This window comes from Sus scrofa, chromosome 2, assembly GCF_054392235.1.
Source record: "Sus scrofa isolate SSC_HxYL_T2T_F1_AM1 chromosome 2, Sscrofa_HxYL_maternal_Yorkshire_Landrace_v2.0, whole genome shotgun sequence".
NCBI lineage: Eukaryota > Metazoa > Chordata > Mammalia > Artiodactyla > Suidae > Sus > Sus scrofa.
In genome coordinates, this window is record NC_139384.1 from 39,817,669 (window position 1) to 39,845,649 (window position 27,981).

At 38.1% G+C, this 27,981-nt stretch overlaps 1 protein-coding gene across 1 annotated transcript; it reads left to right on the top strand.

The window, feature by feature from the left end:
* Window positions 1–16,877: 16,877 nt before the first annotated feature.
* Window positions 16,878–27,797, top strand: CCDC179 (coiled-coil domain containing 179). Its single transcript, NM_001435422.1, has 4 exons — window positions 16,878–16,975; window positions 17,726–17,770; window positions 19,265–19,369; window positions 27,639–27,797. Exons 1-4 carry the CDS (start codon window positions 16,931–16,933, stop codon window positions 27,651–27,653), a joined length of 210 nt encoding a protein of 69 aa, NP_001422351.1. The 5' UTR covers window positions 16,878–16,930; the 3' UTR covers window positions 27,654–27,797.
* The last annotated feature ends 184 nt before the right edge of the window (window positions 27,798–27,981 follow it).

Genomic DNA, 27,981 nt, shown 5'->3' on the forward strand with positions numbered 1-27,981 from the left:
CTTCCACTTGACAGCCCTGTAGATATCTGAAGACAACTATCATCTGCATCCTCAGGTTTCTTTTAAGGATAAGCATTTTGCCAGTGGAAGATATTCTGAACCCATAAAATCAATTACACTTTCCAGAGTCCTCTGATTTTTTCTTTCATTGATTCCGTCAATACGCATATTCCATCAATATACTTTGTATTCCATCAATGCACTATTTATTGAGGGTTTCCCACATATCAAGTACGACTTGCTCACTCACTGGAAATACAGTAGTAAGAAAAGTGAACGCCCCTTTGTCCTCATGAAGCATATGTTAGAGTTAGGGAAAAAAAGACATTCATCAATTTACTTGCCATAAACCATGACCAATTTTGGAGAGGAGTGCCATAGACAAAGTTACACAGGACTATGGGAACACATAAAAGAAAGTTCTGATACCCTGAGTGATAGAATAACCTTCCCTGAGAAAGTGATGTTTTGAGTTGTGGTCCAAAGAATGTGTACGAGACATCTAGATGGAGATGTAGCAGCAGAGATTTGCTAACTGAAAGAAGACAAGAACAAGACCTGTAGGAGGAGGGAGCACTGTCTGAGAAAGATCCTGTAGCAAATCTACAAAAGATGCCTGGGAAGAATGGTGGAGATAGACCTGGAGAAGCGAATTTTCGGCATGTTTGAAGTCAGGCTGTTTACAAAGTTTATTAAAGAGTTTTAACCAGAGTAAAATGATCAAATTTGTATTTTCAGCATATCTCTTTGATCTCATGAGAGAAAATTAGTTGGAGGAGAGCAGGAGGGAATGTAAGTCAGTTACTTAGAGGGTATTGGAATAGTCCAGTAACTGAGGCTAGAGGATGAAGGAGATGGGGTGAGTGGTGATTAATGGATGCTTTTAAGAGATATTAAATAGGCAAGTGTTCAGAATTCCAAATGAATCAGCACCAATTTTTCGAATATAGTTTTTTAATTTGAAAGGTTATATCAAAGTTGTGAAGCAGTTTAATAATATTTATTTTAGGGCTGCTCCCGTGCATATGGTGGTTCCCACGCTAGGGGTTGAATCGGAGCTACAGCTGCCGGCCTATGCCACAGCCACATCAGATCCGAGGCGCATCTGCGACCTACACCACAGCTCAAGGCAATGCCTTGCTCCTTAACCCACTGAGCGAGGCCAGGGATTGAACCTACAACCTCACGGTTCCTTGTTGAATTTATTTCCCCTGAACCATGACAGGAACTCCTGAAGCAGTTTAATTTTTATTTCCTATTATTTTAAAGTGATTAAAGACTTGAAAATTTTTTTGGCTTCACCCACAGCATAACAAAAGTTCCCAGACCTGGGACTGAACCTGAGCCACAGTGATGACAAAGCCAAGTCCTTAAACAACAGGCCACCAGGGAATGCCAAGACTTGAAGGTTGACAACAGAATATACCAAGATGTTAAACAGTATTTTAGAAAAGCCCATAAAGTACAATAGAAGTAATTTTTCAAAACATTTTTTTTTCTCATTTAGACATGTTACAAAACATATCTGGTAGTTCCCATTGTGGCTCAGCAGGTTAAGAACACGAAGTATCCATGAGGATTCAGGTTCAATCCCTGGGCTCACTCAGTGGGTTAAGGATCTGGTGTTGCCACAAGCAGCAGTTTATGTCGCAGACGCAGCTTGGATCTGGCGTTACTGTGGCTGTGGCGTAGGCCAGCAGCTGCACCTATGAATTGACCCCTAGCCAGAGAACTTCCATATGCCTCAGGTACAGCCCTAAAATGACAAAAAAAAAAAAAAAAAAAAAAGTGGTATCTGCAGGTTGTACATTTTCTAATTCAGTGTTTCATTTTCCTAAGAGAATCTTAGTGGAAGGTTAGAAGGAAAAAAGCAAGAAATTTAGAGATAGATAATAAGTCCTTATAGTTTTTTTAAAAGTATAATCGTGAAACATATGAAACTAGAGAAACAGTAAAATTAAAAAAAGTAAATATAATCTTTTTTCTTTGCAACAACTCTGAGTTATAAAATTAGAGTAGAAAAATATTTCTTGTTTTCATGAGCTGGTCAGGGTTCTCATAAAAACAATACATTCGAAGTTTAAAACTGAAGATTTTCAAGCAATGGTGTCAACAAAAACCTAATTATAAATCCTGGAATTCACTAAAATTGAATTTGCCTATTTCAAAGGCAGACTTGATTTTTAAAGATTGGTCACCTAGCGCCATCTTCTGGCTGCATAGCTTTTGTTTTCGCCCTCACTACAAACTTGTTACCGTGTAACTATTATGGTTGTGGCGCCACCTGCTGGAGTTTTTCTGAAATGACAACATATTCTTAAGAGTTGTTCTGGGAAATTAGATGCTTACACTCCATGGGTATGACTTCTAAACATTCTAGAAAAAAATTATAACGTTGCAAAGTAGCTAGACATCCTTATCCTAAGAATTAGTCTAAGATAGTCAACATACTGTTTTAATACTCTAAATAACTTTTATATAGTCTATTGATTATTTTGGAGAGATGCTATATGTCCCTTTATCAATTAATTCTCCATTTCCTCTTTTGCTGTCCTGTGCAAACTTTAACCACATGAGACATTATCTCCAATTAGTTTCAAATAACAGTAAAATACTCAAGCATACTTTATATTATCCCTTAAATCTTACAATTTTAAGAAGTAGACATATTAGCCCTATTTTACTGTCTGGAAAGCAGAGATGCAGTTGAGCTGCTCCTAAGGTAGCTTATGCTAAAATGGAGCACAGAAAATTTTGAACCAAGATATTTCTTGCACTGAAGCCTCTTCTTTTTCTTCCCTCCCTGTTTTCATTGGTAAATGAGGATTGTATGAAATAAGATTTTTAAAGCCTAGCAAAAAGACTTTCTAATCTCCATTAATATGTTCCCTTTTAAGAACTTTACAGTTCTTAGAGATCACTTTATTTTCTTTATTAATTTTCCACAGGCTGAATACCACTTTTTTTAATTGTCCTCCTGGGCTTCTTTCTGCGTGGGTATCTCTAAAACCAACCATACATTCAAATTTTACTCATTTGGAGAGAAAAGTCAAAAGAGAGGAATATAATTTGTCACTGTTCTAAAGTATTGATTAGATTTAACCTAAAAATAAGAATGCTATAACTTCTGAGTTAAAAAAATAGATGCTCCATGAATTTACTAATGCTAATTATATTTAATGTGATTTAACTTGAGCTTTTTAATTATGCCTTTCCAATGTACTCTTTTTCTTTTCTTTTCTTTTCTTTTTTTTTTTTTTTAAGGGCCGAACTCACGGCATATGGAAGTTCCCAGGCTAGGGGTTGAATTGGAGCTACAGCTGCCAGCCTATACAAGCCACAGCATGGCCAAATCCTAGTGACGTCTGCAACCTACACCACAGTTCGCAGCAATGCCAGATCCTTTTACCCACTGAGTGAGGCCAAGGACCAAACCTACATCCTCAAGGATGCTAGTCAGGTTTGTTACTGCTGAGCCACGATAGGAACTCCCTTCAATATACCCTTAACTGGTCCTATATGCCAGTCAGAATCCTCCCCAGAAGCTAAGAGTGAGATTCTCTTTTAGCAGTAGGTCATATTGTAAATAAAGAAGGATGGTGGCCCAGCAGAAGCGGGGTGGGAAAAAAAGTCCCCATTATCTGCAGAAAAAACCTATCCGAGATAAGATAAAGTAAGGCCACCTTTACTTTATTCAATAATGGAGATGAATAATTATTATTTGACTGAATCAAATTTCCTTCTGTATTTCCCAGTCAAAAAAGCCAAAATAATATTCCCTTTCAGTTTGTTTCTTTCATAAGTGTTTCTGTCCTTGCCACTAAAGGAAAACTAACACAGTACTCAAAAAATACATATTGACTTAATAAATATTAAATGGGAGTTCCCGTTGTGGCTTAGTGGTAACGAACCTGACTAGTATCCGTGAGGATGTGGGTTCAATCCCTGGCCCCACTCAGTGGGTTAAGGATCCAGCATTGATGTGAGCTGTAGTGTACGTTGTCAATGAGGCTCGGATCCTGCTGTGGATGTAGTGTAGCCCAGCAGCTTTAGCTCTGATTAGACCCCTAGCCTGGGAACTTCCATACACAGTGGGTGTGGCTCTAAAGATAAAATATATTTATATATATGTATAAAATGGAATCACCTTTTTTTTTTTTTTTTTGCTTTTTAGGGCTGCACCCCTGGCATATGCAAGTTCCCTAGCTAGGGGTCCAATGGGAGCTACAGCCACAGCCACAGCCACAGCCACAGCAATGAGGGATCCGAGCCGGGTCTGTGACTTATACCACAGCTCACCACAACGCTGGAACCTTAATCCACTGAGAAAGTTGGGGGATCAAACCCACAACCTCATGGTTCCTAGTCGGATTCATTTCCACTGTGCCACAATGGAACTCCAGAATCACCCTGATTAGTTCTCTTAAATTTTCTGAGCTTCACCCTTTCAAAACATTCAGTTTTAAAATAAAGAGAATTGTATGCACTTTCCTTCCTCCCAAACTTGTGGAGTTCAAATGTAAATGAATACCATATGAAACAAAAGATTTATAGTTGAAAGATTTAGAAACTTATTTAAAAGCACTATATAAATGTGAAAATCATGGCATCTTAAACTGCCATATGGTTGAGCAAATCAATCCACGTGACCAGCACAGTGCATGAGTTTAATAAAGTTTCGTCTGTTTCATTGTGTCAGTTCTAGCACATAAAGGTAGGAATGAGGAGCTTTCCAAGTGTTTTACTATTTAATCGGCACTGTAACTTAATGTTATGACAAAGTAAGTTATTAAGTTAAAGAGTAAATGATCACTGACATCTCTGTTTGTCATATAATAGATGCTTGGGAGACAGTGCTTTATAAGAAGCAACATTGCATTTAAATTTTTTTGTCTTTTGTGAAAATGTGAAGTCATTTTATCTGTCAAGATAGAGATAATTTCCCATACTGATTTTTCCATTCCTGGTATGTAGAAGATATCTTCTGTGAAATATCACTCCAACTCTTTTTTTCCTTCTTTTTAGGGCCACGCCTGCACCACATGGAAGGCTAGGGATCGAATGGGAGCCACAGCTGCTGGCCTACACCACAGCCACAGCTACCCGGGCTTTGAGCCACATTGCCGCAGCTTGTGGCAACACTGAGCCAGGCCAGGGATTGAACCCACTGAGCCAGGCCAGGGACGGAACCCACATCTTCAATGAGAAAACTTTGGGTCCTTAACCCGCTGAGCCACAATGGGAACCCCAATTGCTCCAACTCTTAATGTTTCTGTGATTGTATAAAGAATCAGAAGAACAGTTCAGATTCATTTCTGTGATGTGAAAAACCCAATGTGGTTTTGGTACACTAATTAAATAAAGATCTAAGATAAGATGGAGTCAGATGTCTTAAAATAAATATGTCTTAATTATTTTTCTTAACAAATAGTTCTGTGTGCCATTTGGATAAATTTCAAAACTTCAGTTCTATAAAATACATATTATGGTGTGTATTTTTATGTTCTCAAAAGAGCAATTTAGTGAAGAAAACAGTATAATAGCCAAAACGGGAAACTACTGGAAAGAAGAGATTTGTAATCGCTGTGAATATGAATACAGTTGTCCACTCTTTCATGGGATGACAGTTTTAGCATTCTCATCTTTCCCATCCAGCCTTCCCCATGATTTGAGGATATTTAAGCTTTTAAGGACTTAAGAGGAGCTCTCTCCATCAGTAAGACTGAACTGTTAATTTTATTCTAAAATTAAATTGCATTGTGCTTTTATTCAATAACGATGTCAACTGAAGGAAAAAAAAAAAGCGCAACAGAAGAGCTGTGTGTGAGTTGAGCTCTATTCAGTGTCTTCCTAACGGCTATTGGGAGACAGCAACAGAACTTTTTCTCTCACTCTGTAAAGTTCACCCCTGATGGGAAGGGAATTGTTTAAGTTCCGCCGTGAAAATCCGAGGCCATCAGCATGACGTCTGTTTTTGTGTTGTTGATGCTCTATTTAGAAAATTCTGAAGAGCCAGCATACTCTGTGTGTGAAGATCTGCCTTTCAGGATGAAGCAAGAACAAAGGGTCTTATAACCTAGACTTCCAGAAATCAGAGCATACCCGAGAAACTGCAGGGAGTTCTCCTTGTAGCTCAGAGGTAATGAACCTACAAGTATCCATGTGGATGTGGGTTTGATTCCTGGCATTGCTCAGTGGGTTAAGGATCCGGCATTGCAGTGAGATGTGCATGTCGCACATATGGCTTAGATCTGGCCTTGCTGTGATTGTGGCGTAGGCAGCTGCAACTCAGATTCAACCCCTAGCCTCGGAACATACACCTGCGATGGGTACAGCCTTAAAAACTAAACAAAATGAGAAACTGAGAAGGTTCCTACATGTTCCTCTAGGCTGACTCCATGAAATGAGAGGCAGAAACCTGAGGAATGAAAAAATGTTTTGCATTGTTAAATGAATCAAAAAAGGAAGCTGTTAGATAGATGAGGCTCTAACGCCAAATGGCCTGTGTAAGCAACCCAAAATCTAAGCTTGTAAATATCTTAAGGTTACAAAATCTTAGAGGCTAATGATAGCTCTCAAACACCCAGCCGAGCTTTAAGCCACAGACAATCAAATAGTCTTCTTCCTTTAACTTCTGCCCTTTCTCTGTATAAGTCCAGTCCCTGGCTCCTGTCTGCCAGGGCTCCCAAACTCTTCCGGTTTGGCACTTTCCCATTTAAGCCAATGCTTTTTCTTTTTCTGTCTCTCCCCCCTTTTTTTTTTTTTTTTTTTTTTTTTTTTTTGGTCTCTAGGCCCCACCCATGGCATATGGAGGTTCCCAGGCTAGGGATGGAATCAGTCGGAGCTGTAGCTGCCTGCCTGTGTCATAGACACAGCAACATGCGATCCTAGCCTTGTCTGCAGCCTATAGCACAGCTCATGTCAGCGCTGGATCCTTAACCCACTGAGTGAGGCCATGGATCAAAGCTGCATTCTCATGGATCCTAGTCAGATTCGTTTCTGTGGAGCCACCATGGGAACTCCAAACCAGTGCTTTCTCTCTCTCTTTTTTTTTTTTTTTTTTTTTTCCTTCGGTCTTTTGTCTTTTTGAGGGCTGCACCCAAGGCACATGGAGGTTCCCAGGCTAGGGGTCCTTAACCCACTGAGTGAGGCCAGGGGTCAGACCGCAACCTCATGGTTCCTGGTCAGATTCATTTCCTCTGCGCCACGACAGGAACTCCAGAACCAATGCTTTCTCAAATACACTTTTACGATTTTCAGTGTGTAAAATTTTCAGCATCATCCTTTGAAGTACGTGTGTGCACGTGTGTGTCTGATAATCTAATAATAAGAATGGGTTCTTTCTGGTACAGAATTGTGTTTGCAGGCCTTTCCAAAACTGTGATAATATAGAACTGATTAAAAATTTTAAATATTTAACTAAAAAAGGAAGAAACCATGTAGGAGGGCAGATGTCCTCAAGGGTTGTTTTTTTTTATTGTTTGTTTTTTGGTTTTTTTGTCAACTATTTTTAAACATTTAGAGAGGTAGCTGAAATAGCTACTTGTAATTTTTATTCATTTTCTTACTCATCCATGTTTAAAACCACATCATATAAAAATATATTCATTTTGGAGTTCTCATCGTGGCTCAGTGGTTAATGAATCTGACTAGGAACCATGAGGTTACGGGTTCGATCCCTGGCCTTACTCAATGGGTTAAGGATCTGGCGTTGCCGTGAGCTGTGGTGTAGGCCAGGGGCTACAGCTCCGATTCAACCCGTAGCCTGGGAACCTCCATATGCCGCAGGAGTGGCCCAAGAAATGGCAAAAAGACAAAAATATGTGTATATATATATATATTAGTTTAGAAATATTACTTATGTCCATACCCTCATTTCATTAAATGGTTTTACTCAGCCTCTTCATGTGTGTCCAACATCATTGTCTTAATTGTCACATGAGTCTTTTTTTGGAGCAGTTTTCAATGACTTTCATTTTCACTTCCATCTCAGTACCTTGAAATACAGCACTTCTTATTTTTTTTTAATTTTTTAAAAATTTTTATTATTAGAAATAAAGCACTTTTTAAATTCTAGTTTGATGCTGTTACATAGTTACACTTACGTAGCATTAGAACAGTTATTTATTCTTTTTATTTTCCTCTATGTTTGTATTAAAGATCTCCAAAATTAAGCCATTCATTTATTCTGCTCGTTGGGGATTTTTGTTTGTTTGTTTGTCTTTTTAGGGCCACACCCACAGCTATATGGAGGTACCCAGGCTAGGGGTCGAATCAGAGCTATAGCCGCTGGCCTACACTACAGCTCACAGCAACACTGGATCCTTAACCCACTGTGTGAGGCCAGGATCGAATCTTCATCCTCATGGTTGCTAGTCAGATTCATTTCTGCTGAGCCAAGATGGAAAGTCCTATTCTATTAATATTTAAAGTGATTATTTAAAAGGCTGGTTTACAAGACTTTCAGAACTTCCAAATGAAGTTGTACCCCAAGAGAGAATTACTAAATGTCTTTACTTTGTGTTTAACTGATTTGGCTAGGTGACCTCAATAAGTATCTAAAGCTGGAATTCATTAAGGTCGATTTCTACCTAATGTGTTTTTCTGAAAAACCCTGTTTTTTTAAATAAAGTTATTGAGAAAAGGCTCTGCAATAGAGGCTTCATTAAGGTTCTGACATAAGGTGACTCACTCTTTCTGACCTTATACTGGGGAAGGCATAAGAGCTGCAGAGAACCAGCAAGGGTAAAGAGGCTGAACTGCAGGTCAAGTACAAAACAACTTAGGAGAAAGTTTGACTGAGTGGAAGCAGGATTCATGGCACATCAGCTCCCGAAATCTCTGGAGGTTGGAGGGTTGAGGGGAGAAAGAAAAGGAGAGAAACCTCATAAAAGGAGAGTCACCACCAATTTATAGGTTTTCCTATTGATTTAATTCCCCATTTCAAACCTCAGTGTCATCTCTCTCCATTGACTTCACCTTTTTAATTTGCCAGATTCCACCCAGAGCTTTTTCTCCACTCAGGCTAATGTAAAGGTAACTCCTTATACGGTCCTCCCTGCCCATAGCATGTGTCTTGTGCATTCTGATTTTTCTCTTATCTCTTCTCTTCACCCATCACCTACACATTAATAGAAAGGTAATTTAGGAGAAGGTCCATCCTGGCCTGATTTCCTATTCCTTGTGGAAATTCTCTAGTCCAAGCCCCTTATCTATTCACAGTCCTGTAAGCCCTTTTCTGAGCTGTCCTTTCTGGTTGCAGTATCTACTAGCTCCAAAATTAATTCAGCACCATCACCAGCCAGAGCTCATCAACTCCATAGTTCATTCCTGTGCCCACTCTCCATCAGAGCCCTGAGTTATCTGCTGGTCCAGAAATATATCAGAGACCAGAAACAGTGACATATGATGTATCATACCAAAAGGAATATGAGATTTAAAATGCCATAAAGAAATAAAGAGGAGTTCCTGTTTTGGCTCAGCAGAAATGAATCCAAATAGTATCCACGAGGATGCAGGTTTGACTCCTGGCCCCTCTCAGTGGATTAAGAATCCTTCATTTCTGTGAGCTCTGGTGTAGGTCAAGGACGCAGCTCGAATCTGGCATTGCTGTGGTTGTGGTGTAGACTGGCAGCTGTAGCTCCAATTCGACCCCTAGCCTGAGAACTTCCATATGCCACAGGAGTGGCCCTAAAAAAAAGAAAAAAGGAAAAAGAAAGTAAGAAAAAGGAAAAGAAATGAAGGAAATGTGAAAGACAATTTCTCACAATTATAATGGCAAAAGATGTCACTTGTTACTTTCAGCATTCTAACTGCAGCAGCTGGATGATCTCTTTTCTTACAATGGCCCAATGACCCAGAGACATGTTAAGTGTGGCCATGGCTCTAACCACAAAGGTGAGGAGCTACAGCTCTAGGTGGTAGAAAGAACAAGCAGGTTCTCATGGGGCAAAGAAAAGCAGGTGAAATTAACCCCTATGCAGAGCCAGATTAAGATACACAGTAACCCTAAAGATAAATATGTACAATGCCTTTTCTCTATGCAATTCAAAATTCAAAGGCAACATTATCTGTGGTAGGTTAATAATTATTCTTAAAGATATGCCCATGTTCTAATTCTTGGGACTTAATGAATGATGCCTTATTTAGGGAAAGGGTCTTTGAAGATGTGATTAAATTTAGGATTTTGAGGTGAAATTATTTTGGATTATCTAGATGAGTTTTTCATACCATCACAAGCATCTTTATAAGAAAGAGAGATGAGACATACATGGAAGAGAAAGGCATGTGAAGATGAAGGCTGAGGTTGGAATGATGTGGCTTCAAGCCAATGGATGCAAGCAGCCACCAAAAGCTGAAAAAGCAAAGGAACAGGTTCTATCCGAAAGCCCCTGGAGAAAGTAAAGTCCTGCTCCACCTTTGCAAAGTCTCAAACTGACAAGTTGAGAATTCTGACCTTCAGAACTGCAAACAAATAAACTTCTGCTGTTCTAAGCCACCAAGGTTCTGGTAATTTGTTACAGCAGCTATAGAAAACTAATACACTCACCTGTGAAATACATATAAAACAGTCCAGCAAAAATGCTATTGTTTTTTTTTTTCTTTCTAGTTTAACTCCTTTATTGATTTCTTTATGCAGTATTAACTCTAGAATTTTATCTAAGTCAATTACTAAGTTTGGAGGAAGTTTGCACAACAAGCATAAATATGGGCTAGTAGCACAAAGCACCATCAGATTCCAAAAATATATTTGAAGAAGTATTTCAAGATATTAATGTGGACAAGATAATATAATCAGAAGTAGCTGACATCAAATTTAAGTAAATTTATAATTGAATAAACAATTCTACCTAAAGGTACTGGTAAATAATTGTTGATGAAACTTCAGTGCAACTTTCTGTGCTGAGATGCAGACTATTCATCTCAGTCCTGTTCCATGAAAGGTTTTCATCACAGCTTTGAATGACATAATATGATGAACTAGTCAGCAGATGACATAGATGTGCTGTGCTATTTTTAAAAAATAAAGCCATAGGAAAATCCTAAACATATAAATTAATCAAAATCCTCCCATTTACTTTGGAAAATAATTTCAAATTGAAAAAAAGCTATATTGAAATCAAAGTAAATAAGTTTCTTAATGCCTCCAAATAGACTCCATAGCCAAGAAAACCCAGAAAACAAACTAAAAAAACAGAAAATCTGTAAATATTGATACAAGATAGATCATCTTTGGTATTCCATTTTTATTATTGTACAAGTTATTTCATTTATGTGGGAAAGCTTACAGGTTAGTTTTTTAAGAACTTGCACTATATATGAATAATCTAATTATGGAAACTATAAATAAAATCTAATTATGGACACATCAAACATTGACAAGCTTTTTAAAAAAAATGTGAATGAAATATTTAAATGTTTCTATAAATTCAGCTGCTAAATAAGCAAGTTTTGAAATACTAGGGATGGTAGAAAAGAAAGCTGAAGAGACACAAAGCTGAAATGATTTCATTTGCAAAAAAAAAAAGAAAAGAAAAAAACCCTTAATATTTAAACTAAGGAAAACTGTGTAGATACTCTATTCGATAATCTTATTACGTTTTACAGAATATAGATATAGCCTTTATTAGTGATATGTTACTTTCACTGATTTCATTAGTATATATTTATCAAATACCCAAAGAAAGAGGATAAAAATACCAGCTGCAGTGTGGTAACACTCTAACAGGCTAATTTTACTTGCATTATGAAATAGCCACTTAAGATATAAAACAAAATCAGCAAATTTTGCCTAGACAGAAAATGAGACAAATAATTGCATGTGGGAAAAATCTTTTTTAAATATTTTATTGAGTTATCAATGTAATTTATGACATTATGAGGTCATGCTTAAGGTAAGATAAAATAATATTTACTTATTCAGAAAAAACTACTATCTTTAAAATCTTCCACATAAAAGTGAAAGAGATTATAGATGGCACACTGGAAAGAGATCCCACAAGGAAGTAAATTACAGAAACACTGTATAATATATACCCTTCTGGAAATTCATAATCACTTTAGCACACTATAGGTTTTGTGTAGTCCTATAGTAAATATACTTATTTAACTTGATTTAACACAGAATGTGTAAAACTTATTTGAACCCAGTACCCATTTCAAGGCACAAGGGAAGGGCAATTTGTTTACTTGTTTTTCATGTAAAATTATTAACTCTTCAAGATGGTGGCATTTTCTGTAGTTTATTTAGAGAACTGCAGTTCTATTCGAATCAAACATGAACAAGCAGGAATACTAATTCTCTTGCATTTATATTCAGGAGTTTTCATAATTTATTTTACAGTTAAATTGCATTCATTTTTTGGAAAGGCATTTTTTTTTTATGCAAAATACTGTTCTGATTTAGAAAGTGAATACTCTGTCCCCTTTACTCTTGGTCTTATGCAGGACATTGGCTGACTGTAGTGTGATACAGATTAAGCTGGCGAGATTTGAACCCATTCTCAAAGATGTTTGGGTGAAGAGCTACAAAGTGATTTGGGGTATGATGGCTGCTGTGCCACTAATTTATTTGTTGTCTTTCAGCTCTAAATCCACTGTCCCAGATTCTATTTTGTTAAACCAGGGCTGGGACTCTGTATATTTGTATCTCCTTTAGAAGCAAAAGAGCTGGGAATTTAGCCACTTGGCATCCTTGTAGGTTTAGTCAAAAGGGGGTGTTGGAGGGAGACTGGAATGCAGGTGGAGGGGAGAAGTGTGGAACTCAGACCTGTTTTCTTGCTGTCACCCTAGCAATGATGCTTCATCTGACAGTAGCAACTGACTCCAGCAGCAACTATTCTAAGTTCCTTTTACATGTCCAGAATTGGGTTTTATTGCTCTTCCTTTATCATACCGACATTTTCCAGAAAGGAACTCTTCCTAAAATGTTTCTGATTCCTGACTCTGAAGGATCCCATCTACCTGGGGTAGTAGTTCACCTTGGCAGTGTTCCCTTCCTCAGAGGTCTGATGCTTAGTTGTGGGGCTCCCCTCCTTCAAGCTTCCAGATTCTGACACTCTCATCCTCTTCCCCTAACCTATCATCGTATAGAGAAAAATAGGTTTATTCTGTGAGGCTCTTGAAGAGGGAACTAGAGTTGAAATAATAGATTCCAATACCTAGCTAGAAGTGTCAAAAAATTGAATGGTCTAGAATGAATTTCCTATTGATTATCTAATCAAAAGTAGGAGGGGAGACTGCCACAAAGTTAACATATTGATGGCGGGAGGGAGTGTTAAAGCATCAGAGGGGAGATTGGACTGGATGAGATCTAAGATTCTTTCCATTTGGATGATTCTACAATGTAATCTACATTAAAATATAACTACAACTACCATTATTGAGTTACTAGCTGACAGTACTATTAGCTGACAGGTAGTGGATCCAATCCCTTCCTTACTTATTATTTTTAATGCTTGTTACAATCCTATGTTGATAGATATCATCATTACCATTTTGTAGATATGGAAAAGAGAATTGAGGCTCATGTGCCATAATTAGCCAAGATCACAAAGTTTTCAAATGAAGGCAGGTGAAGGCAGGATTTGGACTCTCATGAGTTCCATTCCTGCTTCATAATAAGTCTCAGACATGTAACTCTGAGACATCCTTTTATGGAAGTCCCATAGTGCTTGAATCCATCTAATCACTGTTTTATTTCAACTTTTTTTTTTTTTTTCTTTTTAGAACTGCACCTGAGGCTTATAGAGATTCCCAGGCTAGGAGTCTAATGGGAGCTGTAGCCTCTGGCCTGTGCCACAGCCACAGCCACGCTGGATCTGAGCCTCCTCTTCAACCTATACTACAGCTCACGGCAACGCCGGATCCTTAACCCACTGAGCAAGGCCAGGGATCGAACCCACATCCTCATGGATGCTTGTCCGTCAGGTTCGTTAACCACTGAGCCACAAGGGGAACTCCTTTATTTCAACTTTTGCCTTTGTGTTGGTTTCGCTTTTTTTTCCCCATATGGAATAAGAGAGGAAAGAGGGCAATGAGAAGTGATGAGTAAAAAGCGGTAACTTGACAGTAGTTACCTATTCCTCAGACTCAGGATACTGATCCATGATCCCTGCCCTTTGGACATGCTGCTGCCTCCATCAGGAATGTTCTTTCTGACTTTAGCTACCTGGTGAACTCCTATACATCCTGTAAGGTCCCCCTCAGACACTTCCAGATCCACCTTCAGAGTCTGTCCTTATGCTAAATTCTTATCCTACACCTGCTCTAAGGCTGTTACACCAACTACGGGTGATTATAGGTGAATCCACCTGTGAAAGTAACATTCCAGGAAGACAAAGGAAGGGCAGAAAGTCAGAAGAATGGAACCAACAAGAGTGGTCAGCCTGGCCCCTCCACTGGAAAGGCTTCTTGGCATTCTTCTTGAATGCCTCACTTTCAGAGTTTTGAGACTCCTGCATAGCTGCATAACATGTATCATTACTATAGCTCACAGCACATTGTTATATTAATTTTATTGTTGGTTTGTCTGACTTTCTTACATTCATCTTTGTATTCCTAGAACCTAGCAAGATATATGATAAAAAGTATCCAAAACATGTGTTCTTAAGAGAACATGGTATATTAAAGTAGGCATAGGATTTCAAATAAATTCCTGGGTTGTGATCATGAGCAAGAGATCTCTCTGGGGATTTTAACACTTTGCAAAAGTCATGTGGTTATAAAAAGTGTTCCTTGGATTCAGCAGGACCATCCTTAGTGATCATTTTGAAACAAGTGTCAATAAATCTCTGGATGGGATTAGAGGCAGCTGGGTGCCTGAGGGGTCTTTAGGCAGCCTGTTTACTGAGAGGCGGGGCTGTGATCCCACCTGGATTGTTGTTTGCCCTGGGGCTTCTCAGCCTGACTGATGGGTAGGGCCAGGTTTTCCCAGAATGGCCACCTCCAGAGAAAGGCACTGCTGCTGAATATTCCCGAGAGCTTTGCTTCCAATGTCCTTCCCTCACAGCAAGCCACATTCACCCCTGTTTTCCCAGGAAGTCCTCCAAGAACTGCAGTCAGGTTTGACCCAGATTCCTATGGAGACTTTGCTTTGCCCTGGGACCCAGTGCACGTGAAAGTCTGTGTGCGCCCTTTAAGAATGGGGTCTCTGTTTCCCCCAGTCCCGTGGAGCTCCTGTGCACAAGCCCCACTGGCCTTCAATGCCAGATGCTCCAGGGGCTCTTTCTCCCAGTGCCAGATCCCCACACGTGAGAGTTTGATGTGGGGCTCAGAACTCTCACTCCTGTAGGTGAGTCTCTGTGAACCAGTTAGTTTCCAGTCTGCGGAGCTTCCCACCCGGGAGGTATGTGGTTGTTTATACCGCGAAATCGCCCCTCCTACCTCTTGATGGTGGCCTCCTCTTTGTCTTCTGGAGTAGGATATCTTTTTTAAGGTTTCCTGTCTGTTTGGGTGGAGATTGCTCAGGCTTTGGTTGTGAATTTTGTTGTTTTTAGGAGAGAGGTTGAGCTGCAGTCCTTCTATTCCACCATCTTAATTCCATCCACAAGTGTCAATAAGGTGAGTTGAAACAGGTGGCAGCAAGCCAAACATTACACTGTATGTAAAGGGGATGGGAATTATAGACAAATCTTGTGAATATTTATTATAAATAGAGGGTACTGGCAATAATTAGCAGTTGTTCAAAGGGTTTTGGTTTATTGTAGGAGGGGAAGATTTGAGCATATACCATTTAAATGTTTAAGAGACAATATAAAGAGGTTGACAAAGAGGAAATAATCTGTAGTGAGATCTCTGAGAAGGCTTCTAGGAGAGAAATGTCATGGGAACAGAAACAAAGAGATTTATTTGAGACAAGAGGGGTAACAACTCTTTCAATTTCAACAAGATTACAGGGCAAAGAATTACATGGATACTCATTTTAGGCTTATAGGTGGCAGGGAATTGAAGGAGCTCCAGTCTGGGCTTTTAAAAGTACATAGGGGACAAGGCACATCATTGAAAGCACAGGTTCTGGAGGCAGACCTTGTGGCTTTAAAACTCAGCTCAATTGTGTAACCTAGGGCAAGTTATTTAACATATTAGTGCCTTGTTTCTCAGATGATAATAAGCACACATTTACCTTGATGGGTTTTTGTAAGGAGTTAAGGAGATAATAAGCATAAAGTCATCTAACAGTATTGAGCATAAGCTCTATACAAATGTTAGCCATTATCAGTGTGAAACAAAAGTTGTCCTGCTGAAAGTGACAGGGAGACGATGGGGTCAGAGATTTAACAGAGGAAGGACAGTTTAAAAAAGAGCCTGTAGAGTAGGGGAAAAAAACAAACAAAAACTAGTGCAATACAAAACAAGTGGTAGGCAGCGGTGAGGATCCCGTTTGAGCTGATCATGAAAATGTGCTATATCCATTGTCAAGATTGTCCGCGCAGCAGCCCGGTTATTGACCAGGAAAAGACAAGCAGTTGGATGGATCCAACTGAAAACCTTGATGGAAGAATGACGTAATGGAATTGAGAACCCTGACGATAGGCTGCAGTGAGGCACCCTGGAATCTAAGCTAGATGTGTTAAGAAGGGAAGTGGACCTCCTGTAGAACAGGAAGATGAGGACTGGAAAGATGGAAAATTGGTATTTCATGACTGTCTGAGCAAGAAAGCCCGAAGGATAAGGGATTGTGGTGACTGGATACCCTAATTCCAGAGGCTTTCCGGAGGCTAGTTACTTTGTTTTCCCTGCTTTGGGATTGGAAGACAAGGCGGAGCCATCGGAAGGTTGCGGGGGGGGGGGGGGGGGGGAATAAAGTGAATTGTGACGGGACGGGACGGGGCGGGGCTCGTGGGCGGTAGGTGGTGCTGCGCGGCGGACTTGGGGGTTTGGGGAGGGAGCTTGGGCAGTGGGCGCCCCGGAGCTGCGAGGCTCTGCAGCAATGTGCCTTCGCTGGAGGGATGACGAGGCTGTCCAAGTCAACCCCGTGAGTCCTCCGCCGCCCTAAGCCCTGCGACGGCCACCCTGGCCTGGGTCGTGCTTTGGAGTTGGGTAATCCAGGGTGATGGAGGCAGACTAGATTCTGGGCGGCGGGACTCACCTGGATGAGGAACAGCCCCATCCCGTTCCTGCTAGGGGCCAGGCAGGTACAATCCAGTTTGTTGAATGACTTATTGACCCAGCATGACAATATTCAAATGGGGAGGAGATTGCTTTTGGGTCTTTGAGTTAAACAATTGGATTAAAATTAGAGGAAGGGGGGAGGTTTAAGATACATTTAGAAATTAGGAGAAGCTGTGGGAATCCCATAAATTTAACAGCCAAACTTCTTGTTCTTAAGAAAGCCCTATCACCGGGTGGGGTTGTTCAATCACCCCAGCTTTTCCAGGCTTTGGAAAGCCATGTTAAAGACCATTTTCCTAAGTGTGGCACCATTGAAGTCAATAGCAACAGAAACATGGATTTGTGGATTTCTTGTACACACTTGCCTTCTCAGGAAGAGTGTATCATTACATGTTCTTGGTAATGTTTATAGCTGATTCCTTTTTCTCACAATACTATTTCATCTTCCACCTTGATTTTTACCTTGGTGTTTTGATTCTGATTCTGCCTCTTGCTGTTGAGATAATAAGCATTTATTACGAATATACAAAACAGTAGCATAGGCTTCCTGTTATAACAGTTGATTTTTCTGTGTGCGCATGACTTTTATTTTTTAATTTTACATGTTATGTAGGAAGGCTCAAAATGGCATCATCCTTCACGCATAACTGAAAATCAGGTAATGTTTAAATAAATAATTCTGGTTTTTTGAAAAGTGTGACTTTGTCTTGTTCCTCTATGTTTTGGTGGTCCCTACAATGACAGAAATTTTATTAGCCAGACACTTTTGTGTTATCTTTCTTGGGACTCTGAGATCTTGTGACAACTATCAGAATAAATCATAACTAGGATAACCTAAATCATTTATAGTTTTTTTTTAACTGTAATATTTGGTACATACACAAGAATGTATGTAGCACATATAATTTATAAGATGATAAAATATAAACATGAGCATCCTTGAACTTACTTAGGACTACTTCCCTACTCAACCTCTCTACATGTCTCCCAGAGGTAACCACTAACTCGAGCTTTATTTTTATCAATCTAATCTTTTACTTTAATAGTTTGACACATATGTGTTTCTAAAAGTATAGTATTTACTTTTGAACTTTATAGACAAAGGATCACACAGAATGCATTGTATGATTTATTCTTTCTTCTTCACATTGTTTTCTAAGATTATAATTCCTTTGTTTTCACTGTTATTTAATGTTTTATTGTGGCACATATTGCAGTGCATTAATCCTTTCTCCTGTGATGGACATTGGGTTGTTTCTATACTTACCTATAATGACCAGTGCTACTGGGAACCTTCTGGAATATATTTTTTTTACCCACAAACAAGTGTTTCAGTTGATTATTTGAGCAAGAGTAAATTGGCTGGATCCTAGGGAAATCATTTTTTTTTTTTTTTAGGGCCGTATCCAAGGCATATGGAGGTTCCCAGGCTGGGGGTCTAGTTGGTCCCCCAGGCACAGCAATGCCGGATCCTTAACCCACTAAGTGAGGTGAGGGATAGAAAGCGCAACCTCATGGTTCCTAGTCGGATTTGTTTTCCGCTGCACCACGACAGGAACTCCCAATGTCTTCTTTGTTGTAAACTAATGCTGCATTGTTTTCAAAGCATTGGTACCAATTTCACTCACACTGGCAGTGGAAAAAGTTCCTGTTATTCCTATCCTTTCTACTCTACTACTCTATTTTGTTATCTTCAAAGCATTCTAGTTTGATCCCCTAGATATCTGAGACTTATAGATGCTGTACAGTGGGGCCATAAAAATCTGTGTGACGCAGCATTCAAGAAAACTAAAGAGTTCATGGATTTTGTTTTCTTACTGCCATAGAGAAACATCTCTTTGGGGTTTTTAAATGAACATTCCCTTTAAACTAAAGTAAAGATAAATATCTGTGAGTCTTAGATCTATGTAATTGTGCCAGTTAGTGAAGTGGAAAACAAGAGTAAATAGTTTCATTTGAAAACTTTGCTGAAGCTTCAAAGTGTTTTCTTCATCTGTAAGCCACCCACTTGAAAAACGTTTTTTGTCTGACATGTAAGCCATGGGCACTGATTGTGTTCATGTTTTTTAATTGACAGAAACGGAAAATAATGTCAGCATGCTATGTTGTTAATGTTGTAAAAAGTTTTCTTTCCTTTTAATTTTCCCGAAAGTCCACAGATAAACGTGTTGAACGTATGCAAAACCTAAGAAAAAGGAAGATGAAATTTAGGAAACGGTTTGCAAGACCTGCCCCTGTTCCAGAGCCAGGTCTCCTAGTAAGTGTTGAGACCCCGCTGAAATGAACAGATCCTTCAATCCAAAAGACATCTTCCTTTTTTATTTATGTCATACTCTAAGTTTTGTTCATTCCCTTTCTTTTGATAAATCGGTAACTGCGGTCTGGGGAGGTACCTTAAAATTCCTTTGATCGAATTCTCATCTGTTATTTAAATCTCCTTGCTAGTGGTCTCCTGGAGATGCGGTGGTTTAATGAAAAGAGTGTGTGTGGTCTTTGAAACTTCCAAGTTCTGGACTCTTGTTTTTCCTTTGTATGTGTTATCTGAATGCCCAAAGTCATTCACTTAAATTTGGGGGTTATAATATTTGGAAAATAAATCGCAAACTCTCCTGCCAAATGGTTTTCCAGCCTAGGCTCAAACATGTGCAACATCAGAAAACTCTGCACTAATCACAACGTATTCCGTCTTTGTATACTATTGACATGGATGTAAAAGTTCTTCCACATAACACCTCATATTGCCCCCATGAGCCTTTTACATATAGTACCAATTATATTTCTAATAACAAGACATAAATCCCATGGCCCATCCATCAGCAAGTCCCTCAGATATTTGAGGATAACTGTTACCACCCTTCATATGCAGACTTTTCTTCAGGGTAAAAATCTCCAATTTTCTTCATCCATTCCTCTTTTCCCTTATTTAATGACCCCTAGCCTTATCCAGGGTTAAGATGTTTCATTACAGAAAGATTTGGGAAAAGTTATATTTCTGATCATTAAGATTTTTTTCTGTCGTTTCTCTTTTCGAAAGAAAATATTTCATAGGCAAAACTAATGAATAGCTGGGTCAGTTAAGAATTTCTCACTCTAGCGCCTGCAGTGGTCTAACCAAATAGGAGTATCTCCTTTTTTCCTCCAAATGAGAATTCTTGACCTGGATAGTCTAGGATTGATAGGGTGGTTTCAGCTATCACCAAAGAAGTCTCCGGTTCCTTCTGTCTTGATGATCCTTCACACTTTCCACATGACTTTTATTCTCACAAAGTCTTCTATGTAGATAGAGATTGTGTCCACATTCTAAAAGAAAAAGGTGTAGGACAAAGGGCAAAAAAAATATGCCTGCTGAATCAGTTCCTTTCGATCAGGAAAATAACCTTCTTATATATATGTATATACTGTCTTGGTTGTGGTGATGGTTTCATGGGAGTACACATATCAAAACGTTTAAAAATGTACACTTCAAATAAATATGTGCATGTCAACACCTGACACACAAAACATACATATTCAGATAGCATATAAACAATATATACTATTATTTACTATTGCAACAGCATACAAGAGATTATCATACAGTCTCATGTGCACCACATATTCATCCCTTCCCTCTTCCCTGGCCCCTCTCAAGCCACTGGCAATCACTAATCTTTCTGCTATCGCTATAATTTTGCCTTTTCCAGAATGTTATATGGTTAGAGTCTTACAGTATGTAGTTTTTCAGACTGCTTTCTTTCACTTAGTAACAGACATTTAGGTTTCCTTCATATCTTTTCATGGTTTGATAACTCATGTCTTTTTATCATTTCTTTTATTTGTTGTATCATTTATTTTCATCCATTGTATAGATGTACCACATTGTATTCATTCACCTATTGAAAGATATCTTGGTTGCTTACAGTTTTTGGTAGTCATCAATAAAGCTGCTATAAACATTCATGTGTAGGTTTTTATGTGGACATAAGTTTTCAACTCATTTGGGGAAATACCTAGGAGCACAATTGCTGGATCATATGGTAAAACTATGTGTAGGTACTGTCAAAACCATCTTCCAAAGTAGCTGTGTCAATTTCCATTCCCACCAGCAATAGGTGAGTTCCTGTCACTTCACATCCTTGCCAACATTTAATATTACCAGTGTTTGGGGATTTTAGCTATTTAGACAGTTGCATAGTGATATCCCATTGTTTTAATTTGCAATTTCTTGGTGACATATACTATTGATAATATTTTCATACGTTTATCTGCCATCTGTATACCTTTTTTGGTAAGGTGTCTGTTCAGATCTTTTGCCATTTTTTAATTAAGGTGCTTTCTTTTATTATTGAGTTTTAAAAGTTGTTTGTGTATTTTGGATACCAGTTCTCTCTATGTGTTTTGCAAATATTTTATCCCTATCTATACTTTGTGTTTTCATTCATCTAATAGTGTCTTTCTCATAGTGTAAGTTTTTAATTTTAACGAAGCCTGACTAATCAATCACTTCTTTCCTGGATCATGCTTTTGGTGTATCTAAAAACTCATTGCCAAATCCAAAGTCACATAGATTTTTCTCATGTGTTATCTTCTAGAAGTTTCACAGTTATGCACTTTACATTTGGAGAGTGGTGTTCCAGTTGATCCTGTGCCATTTGTTGATCAGACTATCCTTTCTATATTGTATTGCCTTTGTCAAGTATCTTTTGATTATTTATGTGGGTCTGTTTCTGAACTCTCTATTCTGTTCCATTAAATAAAATATTTACTTGTTCTTTTGTCAGTACCATAATGCCTTGATTTACTGTAGCTTTATAGTAAATCTTGAGGTCAGACAGTATCAGTCTTCTCTCCTTCAGTGTTGTGTTAGCAATTCTGGGTCTTTGTTTTTCCATGTAAAACTTAGAATCAGTTTGTCAAAATCCATGAAGTAACTTGTTGGAATTTTGATGGTATTAGGCAGAATCTATAGATCAATTTGGAAAGAACTAACATCATAGTATTGTTTTTCTGTAAATGAACATTGAAATTCTTACATTTATTTAGATCATCTTTGATTTTTTTCATCAGAGTTTTGCAGCTTTCTTCGTCCAGATTCTGTACATCTTTTGTAGACATATACCTAAGTGTTTCTTCTCTCCACCTTTGGTACTAATTTAAATAGTGTTCTGCATTCAAACCGTGTTCAAATTTGAATTTCAAGTTCAAATTGTTCATTGCTAGCATATAGAAAGTCAAGTGACCTTTCTATATTAAATTTATATCTTACAACCTTGCCTAATCATTTAATAGTAACAGAATTCTTTGTGTTTTTTGATAGTGTAGATTCATTAGGATTTTCTACATAGATGATGTGATGTCATCTGTGAAGTGACAGTTTTATTTCTTCCTTCTTAATGTATATAACTTTTATTTCATTTTCTTGTTTTACATTTCATTAGCTAGTTCTTCCAGTATGATGTTGAATAGTGGTGAGAAGGTACATTCCTGACTTGTTCCCAATATTATATGGAAAGCATCTAGTTACTTATTAAATATGATGTTAGCTGGAGGTGTCTTATAGATGTTCATTTTTATTTTCTTTTTTTCTTTTTTTTCATTTTTTTTTTTTTTTTTTTGTCTTTTTGCCTTTTTCTTGAGCCGTTCCTACAGCATATGGAGTTTCCCAGGCTAGGGGTCTAATCAGAGCTGTAGCCACTGGCCTATATCAGAGCCACAGCAACTCGGGATCCAAGCTAAGTCTGCAACCCACACCATAGCTCATGGCAATGCTGGATCATTAACCCACTGAGCAAGGCCAGGGAATGAACCCGCAACCTCATGCTTCCTAGTCGGATTGGTAAACCACTGCGCCACAATGGGAACTCCTAGGTGTTCTTTTTTTAAGTTGAGACAGTTCCCCTTTATTCCTACTTTGCCAGGAGTCTTGTCTTTTTTTTTTTTTTTTAATCATAAGCAAGTGCTGGATTCTGTCAAATGCTTTTCCTACATCTAGTGATATGAGTGTGTGATTTTTCTATTGTGATGGATTACAGTAATTGATTTTCAGGTGTTGAATTAGCCTGGCCTACCTGGGATAAATCCCATTTTGTCATGGTATGTCATTCTGTATATACATTGCTGGATCAATTTGCTCACATTTTGTTGAGGATTTTTATTTCTATGCTCTGAGAAATAATAGCCTGCCATTTTGTTTCACGTAATGTCTTTAGTTTAGGTATTAGAGGAATTCTGGCCTCATTGAATAAGTTAGGAACTTTTCCATTTGCTTCTATTTTCTGCAAGAGATTGTAGAGCACAGGCGTAATTTCTTTTTTAAGTGTTTGATGGAATTGACCATTGGACCTATCTGGGCCTGGTGCTTTCCCTTTTGGTAAGTTATTAATTATTGATAGAATTTTTTTTATACTTGTTGTTTCACAGTTTTTGAGTATTTGATTCCCCCTCTTTTTCAGCCTTTTTCTTTTTTTTGGTTTGTTTTTTAGACAATTTCTTTTGATATATTGTTCATGCACTCTGATTCTTTTCTCCACCATGTCCAATCTACCACTGAGCCCATCAGTGGTATTTTTAATTTTTTTTTTTTAATTTTCCCACTGTACAGCAAGGGGGTCAGGTTATCCTTACATGTATACATTACAATTACAGTTTTTCCCCCACCCTTTCTTCTGTTGCAACCTGAGTATCTAGACATAGTTCTCAATGCTATTTAGCAGGACCTCCTTGTAAATCTATTCTAAGTTGTGTCTGATAAGGTATTTTTAATTTGTGCTACAACATTTTAGATTTCTAGTGTTTGCTTTTGACTCTTAGAGTTTCCATTTCACCCTTACGGTGCCCATGTATTCTTGCATCTTGTCCTCCTTCTTCATTAGTGCTCTTAATATATTAATCATAATTATTTTAAATTCTCAGTTTGATCATTCCAAAATTTCTGCCATTTGAATCTGAATCAGATACTTGCTTTGTCTCTTCAGGCTGCTTTTTAAATTTTTTTTTCTTGGCTCTCCTGTGGCATATGGAGGTTCCCAGGCTAGGGGTCTAATCAGACCTGTAGCCACCGGCTTACGCCAGAGCCACAGCAACGTCAGATCTGAGCTGCATCTGCAACCTACGCCATAGCTCACGGCAACACTGGATCCTTAACCCACTGAGCAAGGCTAGGGATTGAACCCGAAACCTCATGGTTCCTGGTCGGATTTGTTAACCACTGCACCACAACGGGAACTCCCAGGCTGCTTTTTTGTTTGCTTTATTTCATTGCTTTTCTGCATGTATTTATAATTTTTTTGTTGAGAGCCAGAAATGAGGTATTTGAGTAACAGAAACTGAGAAACATAGGCCTTTAGGCTTTCCACTTTTCTGGCTAGGATTTTAGGCTGTTTTTTCTGTTTGCTGTAGCTGAATGGTCAGGTAAAAATTTATTCTGATGTCCTTATTTTTGTCCCCCCTCTTGTCTTTGGGTTGTCCTAGAGACTCTTTCTTAAATAGAGTATAAGTCTTGTACTTCTTGAAGTAGGATTCCCCTGATATTATATAGTAGATGTGACGTATTGGTGTGGTCTTAAGTTGTGAGGAAAAAGAAGCACATTATATTCCTCTGATTAGGTTTCAGTCTTTTAGTGAGTCTGGGTCCCTGGAATGTGACTTTCTCAACTACTATTTGCCTACCCTTCCCCATATCTGAGAGAAGAAGGATATTGGGAACTGTATTTGGGTATTTTCCCCACCCGATGTAGAGTGATTTGGATTTGGGCATTTATTTTCCCCTTGGTCAGTTAGGGTTTGATAAAACCCAAATTGGTTAGGTCCTGATAAAACATTTTTCCCTTGAGGGCATGGCCTGTTAAGGAGACCAGAGAGCAATAGGTATTTCAAAATGAGAATTTTTCCCCTCCAATTGCTGGAAGCAAAGGGAGATTTTTTTTTTTTCTCTTAATTTTCAATCAGGGAAATATGAAGGCCTCTCTATGATTCCCCATCAACCCTAAGATTTTTTTAACTTTGAAGCTAATTTATCCATTAAAGTTGAAATGTTTCTCCTAGTATTGCCTCCAGCAGCATTGTTTGTCTCATTAGTTTTCAGCACAGCACTTGGCCCTGTGATCTCAGTTCTCTGATGGATTTAAGAAAGTTGTTGATTTTGTTTGTTCAGAATTCTTCTGGTTGTGAGGATGAGAGTGATGTTTTCCAAGCTCTTTACATGTCAGACTGGAAACACCCACTTCCTGTTCTTTGATCAAAATTGAGTCACTGACCACCCCTAACTGCAAGTATATTTAGAGTGGTAAAATTTGAAGTGGCTTCCTTGCTGCTCTAAAGAGAATTGAGGTTATATTAGTGTGAAAGAAAGTAGCTTCCTTTCCTCTTCCGGCTGTCGTGATCTTCCTTCTGTGGTTCCTCCTCCTCCCAGAGTTTCTGAAGTAAATGCATGTTAGGAATCATAGTTCAGCCCAGTAGCTTTGTTTTCCTTTGTCTTTGCATCATCAAGGGAGTTTACATATTGCCACATAGAAACCTGTGATCTGCACTTTACGGAATTATTGTTCTGCCTTAAATATCTTACATAGCTTCTCCTTTGCTGACGCACCAGTGTTTGTAATCCCTTCCCTATAATCATGGCCTCTCTGACATGCATTAAGATATGCTTACACAATATATTTTACATCTGCACAATTCTCCCTTAGCAAAGTTTAATAATGTGGAATGTGGAAGAAAAGGGACCATTGATTCCTGAGACACACCTTCTATAGTGTATGACAATTGCCACCACGTCTGAACTCTTTAACTCCTGATTTATTTTCACCTAATTAGTTTGGTTAGTCTTTCGATCCCTTTTCCAGTGTAGTTATCATGTGCCATTGATCTCCTATCATGACTTTCATGACTTTCATTGATCTCTCTCATTTAGGGTTTTCCATTAACAAGTTCCCATTTCTTTCTTGGGCTACCAGATATTTCTTATGGAAACAGCTACAAAATCTTATCAGTTATCCTACCAACTTACTTGAGCTTTTGGAGACAACTGAAATGTCTCTCAAATAAATATAGATATGAAAAATAAAATGCATGATCCATGAACAGCCTGAGCTCGGGCTGGTACTTAGTATTCATTGTCCTTAACATAAAAATTCTGGAATTGTCTGTCTTCAGGACATCCAGATATTTTCTTTTGACAGTACTAGGCCATCATGAAAGTTCTGATACCCTGTAAAAGAAAAATACACTCTTTTCCCAAAAAAAGACCACCAGGGGCTCAATGGTCCAAAGTACGCAGTACGCACCATGCTAAAGGGCTTCTCACCACCCACCAAAAAGTAACAGTAATAACAAGGAGCTACTGTGAAAACCCTACCCTAGTGTTTGTTGTATATGTTGACCAAGATGTGTAGTATCTCTTATTAAAGTTCAAGCTTTCCTTGCTTCTCAGATGTGGTCTAAGATAATTTTGATTGATTTTGTTTGGTTTAATTTCTAAACCTTTGTGGCGTGATCATTCTGTAATATGCAATCAAAATGTAACAACAATATCAAATTGTTACAAGTGAACATAAATGTTTACTCTCAATTTCTCTAACACCCAAACCAGGCCACATAGAATAATATTGCTTTATACTGGACTGATCTTTCTTTCACCTTTTCTCTCTTTTATCTTTTGCAAATTGTTGTGTTATAAGCTTCATCCCAACAAATACTCTCCTCTTGTTTTATGTATGTTTAAGTTGATCTTTGGCCTCAGGGGGGGAAAAAAAAAACATGACAGCAGTATTTGTACAACTTAAATGATTTGGGATAAAAATAAAGGCCTGAGACTATACATTTATTGACATGGATTGTGCCCAGTAGAACAGAAGATGCAGGATGAAGCTAGAACACCCCGTTGTGAAAAGTTTGAAAAAGTATTTTTTTGTTTTCATTCTTGTCTGTTTAAAATTTCTGTAACCAAATTTTTCTCTTAATTATATCATTATCAGATTCATGGATATTAAAAATATCCTGAAATACTAATTTAAGGTTATATTCCTGGTGATACTGATATATGTAATCTTTCCATTTTCACTTATCTGTCCCTCTTGTTCACTACACTTTGGGGCATTTCAAGTCTTGAAACACTCAACCGATGCGTACAACATATTTTCTCAGTCAGTCACAGACCATAAGGCTTGGAAAGAAAAATCCTTAGGTTTAAACATCTCTGTCACATCCATTATATTCAGCATTTACCCTTTCTCCAGATTATTTTTGGTTTCTACAGATTCTTTCTGCTTACAGTGTTTGTTGCCTAACCCATATAAAAAATATATATTTTTGACGTATTTATCCCCAGGTAGGATTTATTTGATAATAGGGCTTCTCATATCCAGCTTCTATCTGAATGAGACTTTGCTTTAACTTAGAATAGCATTTATAGCTCTTTATACATTTGTTTTTGTATAAAAAAGCTTTCTGCCTCTGAGGCTTTTCTCAGAGAATTTGTAGTTTGTAAAAATTTTTCCTTATGTATATTTTGCTTGAATTTATTTTTCATTGTGTATTTTAATCTCTTCTAGTGGCCATCAAACTGAAATCTGTATGGAAGAAATCATGCCAGACCAAAATATGCAGATTTCTAACATCAAGTGGCATTTTGTGATCTGACTTCGTTTGAAAATAAAGAGAGTGCTCTGTCATTTCCACAAATAAATACAGTACAACCATTAAACATCCAAGCCACAGGGTCTAGAATTTTATTAAATACCATATCTTACTACCACTTTCTTTTCTGTGGTAGTTTTAGATGTGCTTCTTTTCAACTAATACGCATAGGCCTTTGAAAATTATACACTCATGTTTAAATTTTTGCTATTGGATTAATTATTTATTTAGTGATTTAGAATTACGCTTTAATAATAG